General features: G+C 38.3%; 1 protein-coding gene across 6 annotated transcripts in view; it reads right to left on the reverse strand.

Moving 5' to 3' along the window:
• The window catches only part of KIF16B (kinesin family member 16B), a 219,476-nt gene that overhangs the window by 104,090 nt on the left and 107,493 nt on the right, over positions 1-7,893 (reverse strand). For all 6 annotated transcript variants that reach the window (XM_034764167.1, XM_034764168.1, XM_034764166.1 and 3 more), the window contains 2 exons: positions 5,157-5,239; positions 4,870-4,958 (listed from right to left, as the gene is read on the reverse strand). In XM_034764167.1, the coding sequence (XP_034620058.1) occupies positions 4,870-4,958; positions 5,157-5,239 (172 nt within the window). The remainder of the gene's footprint in view (positions 1-4,869; positions 4,959-5,156; positions 5,240-7,893) is intronic.

The following is a 7,893-nucleotide window of genomic DNA, read 5'->3' on the forward strand; positions in this document are numbered from 1 at the left end:
CCATGGACTGTTACTAAAAATATCTATGACAAAATCTTAGCCTTACCTATAACAATTGCTCCAGGGCCATCAGATCAAACAGTTTTTCATAATTACCTTCAACCCCAGCCCCCATTATCCATTTTCTCAGAAAACTACATATTTTATGCACATATTTAACATGAGTGATATTGTCAAACATTTTGAGATTTCTGTACGTCAGGGGTAATCTTAAACCACCTCAATATATTTTCTTTACATTCCATATACACCTTAGCATCACCCTCCTCCATATCATTAACAACTTGTCTGGCTTTCCCAGTTAATCTGGTTAAGAGGATAGGCATCTTCTTATCCTCTGGGATTTGTGCATCCCACAGTTTTTCAAAGGTGGACAGGTACTCTTCAATGCAATTAGTCTCTTTATTAAATGGGCAGACTTTCTCCTATCCCTGATGCTGGGGGTGGGGGGCGGTTGAGGGGAGAAGGGAGGAGGAGGAGAATATACTCACCAGCTGAGGAAGCTCCTTTTGGTGTTCCAGTATTCTGAGTTGAAAAGTGTGAGGTTCCAGCTGCCTTTTGTGTGCCTTGTTTTCAGCTTCCATGTTTTTTGGTGGGCTCTCTCCTCAGCTTCCTTTGGTCTCCCTGATCCAAAATCTCACCAAGGTCTCCAGAGCTCATGTTCTTTATGGGCTGCCCAGTACTACAATCAGGCCAGTTCAACTGCAGTGTTTTCCTCTGTAACTCCTGGGGCAGAAAGGTTCTTGGACTCCCTCTGGTCAGCACTTATGAGCAAAGCTTTCAGCTCCTGGAATTTTCTTTTTATGGGATATTCCCCTCTCCTTACATAACTATTTCAGCTCTTTTCTGTCAACACCATCATATGACTGTGATTCATTCATTATGACTAATGTGTAACCTTTAAAGCTCTCAATACTAAGTTTACACTTTTATCAGAGCTAGGTTATAATCTCTAAACCCAACTGACCTGTTGCATGTGAATCCTGCTAAGAACACATGAGTGTCAAGCTGTCTGGAGTGGCTCACAAGCATGAGTACCAACCTTAGGACAGACTGTTAAGAAGTAGGGCACAAACTCCAAACTGGTTGTGAGCTCTATACTTAGATTTCACCAACTAAGTATCAAGTGTGAACTCCTAAATCACAACAACAACCTTAACATGGAGTGCACTTGGCTACTCTGATCTATCTTGCCACTCAGGCACGCTTGCTATTGTGAGAGATGGTCCCTTACACCAAATATCACAACAATATTCAGGTTACTCCCAGTCCCAAAGGACCAGTCACTTACCGCAGGTCAATTGCACCCTAGATCTTTCACCAAAGACAAAGCTTGTAGCCAATCCTACAATAAACTAACTAAAGATTTATTTCTTTTCTTAGCTAACAAGAGTTAATTACAAGATTAAAGCAGGTAAACACGCAGACACAAATGAGTTACAGTCTTGGGCTCCAAAAAGCAATAGAAAAGTAATAGCTGCAATACGCTAGCTTTATACGTCTTCCAGGGCTAAGCCAGGCCAAGCACTAGGGAATTCTTGCTTATGTTTAGCAGTCTTCACCCCTCAGAGTTCAAGCAGCATAGGCATGCACAGGATCCTTCTTGTCAGGTATTTTTATTCCCTTCCCCCAGAGTTCAGGCTGATGGGATGAGTTCACCTGCTTGTCTCCTCTTCACAGGTGTGGGGGAGCAATCAACAAAGTCTTTGTTCTCTGATGTTTCATAATGGCTCATTAGCTTTCCGTGGGCCTTCTTGGTGGGCAAAATATAATACCTTCCATAGGAAGCCAGCATTTCTACACAAATTAATGCTCCTTTCTTGTTTGATGACTCTCATAATTACAGAGGACTACAATGCAAACATTTAACATAACCTTAAAACATGGGGTACACTGATGTTATAAGCAAAATTAATACACGCAGCATCCTACAAGCATTTCATAAAATCTAAACACTAAACCCATTTTTATAAACTTAACATCTATTGAACAATACTAACACGCCAGACTGGTGAGCCAGACTGGTTTTCAGCTATGCATTTGTCAGTGTTCAGTGAAGCCTAGGGCCTTGGCATGAGCTCGCACCTGGTCTGCCAGCGTCACAGTGTTCTTTGGGGAAAACTGTTTAGACTTTGTTCCTGAAAATTACTGAGTATATTAACAGTTCAAATACACTATTCAACTTGTGTAATGTCAAAGGAAGTGGGAGGCCCAAGTGGTTTGAAGACCTTGTAGAGAAGACAGGGGTGATCTGCCCAAAATTCCATGCCACAGAATACAATCTGGTCTATGCCAGAAGTATTTTATGAGGTCAAAGAAGGAATTCTGTCTGGCAGGCATGTTTTGGCAGCATCTGGAGATGCAGTGAACTCCTCCGGGGACAGAAAAATCATTCCCAACCCTCCCATCACATACTCTTCCATACTACAAAATTGTACCCTAAGTTTGATGACTGTGAGTGAGACAACCTTGAACACAATTTGTCTGGTCTACATTGACTACCAAGTTGTGGTCAATACCGTGAGATATAACTCCCTTGTTCATAGCACTGTTCAAACAGGATAATAGTCTGGAAAAGGCACGGAGAAGCAGAATTATAACAAGGGGCTCTCCAAGAACCTCCCCCCTCCCTTTACAAGAAATAATCTTAAGAGCAGTCAGTAGTAGTTTTTTAGAACAATCTGTTTTGGGAGGCTGGGGAAAACTTCCACTTTTTAAGAATTCTTTTTCACCTCCCTCAGAAAAGATAAATGTGAAATTTATGAGCAACCAGTTCAGTGTCTTGAGTTCTCTGTGGGTAACTTTCTGGCAAGAGAGCAATAATCACGGGTGTGTCAAGGAAACCAAACAACGTTTTTATACATGAGCTACAGAATTGAATGCATTATTGAAACTGAAGTTATCACTAAATGTCCTATCCTGCAAATCAGGGAGACATGGAGAATGACGCCATAGTTAAGAGTTAGATACAATGGAGGACAAACAACCCCATTATTCAGGTGTGTAATTCAATTTAGAGTAAAATTTACCAAAGTGACTTCAAAATGTAACCCTCCGTGTCCAAACACCATTACAACTCTTTAGAGAACAATTTTCTTTGTAACATTTCAGTAAAATATTTACTAGCTTTTTTAGAGGAAGTGTCTATTCCTTTTTTGGACTATCCTGTTTCCTCAAATTTCTGAGAGTTATTCTAATTAAAAATAATTGCCATGATTTCCAAACTTCTCTTTCATTCCCTCATACTCTTGGATAACAGTAGACACAGGCCACTTTCGACATTTTAAAATTAAACACATTCTTGTCCCCCTTACTTGGGGTAACCTATGTTACACCAGAACTAGCCAACAGAACTGTCAAGTTACATCAGCTACTTCTGCCTTCAGCTGCTGCCAACCTGCCTCTGCAGACATTCAGAGGGGACATGAGGCGTGGGAGAAAGGAGGCCGGGAGTGGGAGTGGGGGGGAAGAATGGGGCTTGAGCTGGGAGATCCAGAGAGGGAAAAATGAAGAAGACATCTCTACCTGCAGCACAAATCCCTACTCCCTCTAGTTCTATACTGGGGTTAAAGTAAGGGGTAAAGATGTAAAGCAGTGGATCCTTCTCCTTTCCCTGGCCTGGGTAAATGGCTGCTCCCCAGCAGAATCCCCCGTCTCTCCTTGGCATGGCTAAGCAATGTTTTCTCATCGCTTTCCCTTCTGCTTGGTTGGCAAGATGACTGCTTCCCCCTCCTGTTTCAAATCCACTTTAAACACTTCTCAAACTCATGCAACTTTATCCCTCAACGCAAAACGTTAGCTATTGAGAAAGCAAAAGACAACACCGTACTTCTTCAGTAAATCACTTCAAGGGCTCCAGTACAAACATTGAACAACCACCTCAAACATGATAGAAATTTTATATTCTATTAATTGCCTCCATTAATAATCATCAGCAGCAAACGTAACTCAAACTGGCGACAAAAACTACTCACCATACTCTAAATTAGCCACCTATTTCAAACAATACCAGTTCCATAACCTGAACAATCGCAGAACATCCATTACTCCTGATTAGAATTAAAGGTTCCGTGTTAAGCGTAGCGATGGTGAGAAGTAGCATGTGTTGTGGGTGGTATGTTTGCGTCATAATACAGAGTTAGCAAAGTCACTGTTACTGTTGAAAGCGTTGGGTGAGGACTTGAGACACTGATTTCCTGGCCTTATTATGCTTTTATTGTTGTTACATGAACTTGAGCAACCTTGAGTGATTTGCAGTCAAATATTGTGTTTGGAGAGGATAAATTATACACATGTAATTTTTAAAGAGAAATATCTTGCATGGGAAATTAGGACAAATGGAAAATTTGCTACCTCATGAATTCTACTGAACTGTCTTGTTTGCACTGGCAAAACTTGCCTTATGAACTCCATACATTGCAATTTTATTAGTGTCAAACTCCTAGGTGTGCGAGGCTGCTCTCTAGAATAGGACTGTTCTCATGTTTGGGGGCTGAGCTCCAGGCAGGACTGGCTACTCACTAATGCAGTAATGCTCTCCTCCTATGTAAAGGAGACATTCTGGTTTACTGGTAAAATTTTCAAAAGTACTTAAGTGACTTTAGTAGCACCTTCATAGCCTAAATCCCATTTTCAAAAATGATTTAGGAGCTTAAGTCACTTTGGAAATTTTTAAAAAATTTATCCTACATTTTTGGCACAAACATCATGGTGTACACAATAAGTTAATTAATGAACACTTCATCTAACATAATAAGTTAATTAACGAACTCAACACTTCATCTAAATTGATATTTAAAAATACATTTAAACTATCTTTCAAGAATGAATTATTGCTATTTGTGTAATTACTGTTTAGAATATACTTACCCTGGATTATAAAGCATGACAGCTGAGAGGTTCTCACAAGATTTTGAAAGATCTGTCATAGATAAACTGAAGGAAGACAGTAGTCCACTCTAACAGAAGATAGAATTAGAAGATTATTACTAGTATTAAAGAAACACTGCTGTGCTTACAGAAATATCACTTTTTCTACTTGACAAAATATGAATTATTTTGATGTAAAGCAACGCAAAATATTATCTAAACCAGTTAATATTTAAACATATTAGAAACAAAAATTATTAAAAGATTTGAATTCCTCAGGTACTCACCTTTCTTTTTTCCCTCAGTTTGGCAGCTTCCTTGGGATGATTAAAGCGAAACATATTGGTTCTCCCAAGTAATATAACAGCACCTGGCCGGAAAAACACACACACAGGTTTATTGACAGCTTACTGTACCAGGAGATGTCCAATAATTTTCTCAGTCATCTGACAAGAGCACTGACTTCTACAACATAAGACAAAAATGAAAAAGCATTATTCTAACAACTAAGGTTTAGGGGTTTTTTTAATGTTTAGATGGAGCTGTATTAATAGTTATTGTAGTATATACCTTATTCCTCCCTATTACTACTTTAAAATACATGGATGTTATGTCTTTTTTATTATTATTATTTTTTACAAAATATAGACTAACCATTGGACTATTTTATCCAAAGAACAGAGGCAAGCAGTGGAAATGGCAGTAGGTGCTTTCTCACACTGCTTTGCCTATGTATACTTCAAGGCCCATTTGGAGAGCTCTATTCTATGGTTAGAGGATAGTCCAGTCTCCGACCCATTTGATCTCTGGATTCCTTTCTGAAAGGTGCCAGTTATTGCCAAATGTAACCTGTCCAGTACTCAGCACAGGTGAAAACACATGCCTAATGGCAATGACTTTCAATCACTAATGATCTGAGACCAATCTGAACCAGCTACTATATATGCAGAAGACTCCATTACCCCGTCATCATCTGTGCTCTCAGCCATTCATTCCCCCAACCAGATAAACATTGATCCGAAACACTCTAATATCCAAAACAGGGTCATCTGACTATGATGCTGAAAATCTCTCTCTCAAATTATTCAATAGCCCCCCATTACCTTCAGATAGGTCAATTACAGATGACAAATGAAAACACATTTCTGGGCAACTACTGCCAGATTTGGAGGACATTAAGGCCAATTTTAATAATACTCTATAACTGTGTTATCAGTGGTGTCTTACTGTTATAAGTAAATAGAAACTCTTTTTAAATAGCCATAGATTTACCTGGTTTTATGGACGAAAAACTTGCCAGCACAGTCAGGCAAAGCTTGAGGAGAGGTGTCATATTTTACTTCAACAAGCCAAGTACGTTAGGATCAAATTCTGCCCTTAGATATGAACGTTCCACTTGATTAAGAGAATTTGCCTTACTGAGAACATAAGTTGGTTTTTACTGTGATCACAATTTACATGGTCTTTAATAATTATGAATAAAAATCTGGAGTGAAATTCTGGCCCCAGTGAAGTCAATGGTAAGCCTCCTATTGACTTTGATGAGGTCAGCATTTCATTCCTATATAGGCAGCATCCCAAATGGCTCTACTGTAGTTTCCTATTAGACTTGTGGTTACAGTATTTACTTTAGGTGATATAGACTTCCTAATGTATATATGCTGGTAATGAGAGCACCAAGTCTACTGGCCAAAATAATTATACAACTAAAATGGAAAACTGATATCTTCAGATGTGGGCAATGTTGCTAATTTGCAAAAGTTTCTTTACAGTCTAGTGGGAGATCTTTAATGTTTTAGAATACTTAGAGCATGAGTATCAATTGGCATAGTCGCCACTGATTCTTAAAGTAAACATTCATGTTTGTTTCCGATTGTAAGTTATTGTGTATACTGTATATATGTGGATGCCATCTTGTTCTATGGCCTCCCTTCCCTTTTGTTCTACTTTTAATAATGTATTTGTAGATATTATTTGTATGTTGGTAATGCCTACAGATTCTCACTATGCTCGGTACTTTGCACACGCAGACGTGCTTTACCATCTAAATAAATCTGGCAGACAAAGGGCATGAGAAATGTTGGTGTTCTCACACAGAAAGGTGAAATCAAACATCCTTTGCTTTCAATTCTGGATTATAGCAACAGGGCTATTGCATTTCATCCCAGTCTAATCTTAAAGAGATTTACTGTTCATGAAGGTTTGTGTTGCAAAGTCATCTCGATACCATCTCTGTAATTTATGTGATGCAGTCAGGTTGGCCTTTCTGTCATGAAATGCATTGGTACCCTTTTTTATGAAAGCACATTAAACAGGTCCCTGCTGGTCATAACCACTATAGCTTAAGTTGTAAAACCATTTCCATTCTAATACTATTTCATATGATTATAATTTTCCCAAACATATTCTTTTTCATTCTTGGTCTCTGCTGGAAGGTTATTTTGATTATTTTAAGAGGGTGGAGGAGGGCTGATTTCAGTGAAACTCCTTAATCTATTTCGGAGTGTAAAAATCATTCATTCCAAAATCTTTAACCGCTTTTCCATGTGATCAGATGAAAACAACAAACAAGTGAACTGAAACTTCAGAATCAGTATGTAGATAAGCATTATTGTTTCTGCAAATCTGAAAAAATGGTTTTAAAAATAAGTAAGAATATTTGAAACTAGGTGATTACGCATACAAAGTAGGACACTCTGTTGTTAGCTGCACATTTAGATTCCTATGCATCTACGATACTTATATGGCTCCCATCGTTATAATATCTGAATTCTTCACAATCTTTAATGTATGTATCCTCACAAAACCCTCGTAAGGTAGGGGGTATGTTGTTATTTCTATTTTACAGATGGGGATTTACATTTTACAAATTAATATTTTAGTGTTATTCTTTCTATTACTTAAGTATGATTATACAATTTTAACTCCCACTTGAAAGCACTTACTTAGGTTAGTATCAACATTAAAACAGAACAAAAAGCATATTTGAGCCTAACCAAAGTTTGCAAAATATTTGCTAAATAA

The sequence above is a fragment of the Trachemys scripta genome, chromosome 3 (genome assembly GCF_013100865.1).
Source record: "Trachemys scripta elegans isolate TJP31775 chromosome 3, CAS_Tse_1.0, whole genome shotgun sequence".
In the NCBI taxonomy this organism is placed as follows: Eukaryota; Metazoa; Chordata; order Testudines; family Emydidae; genus Trachemys; species Trachemys scripta.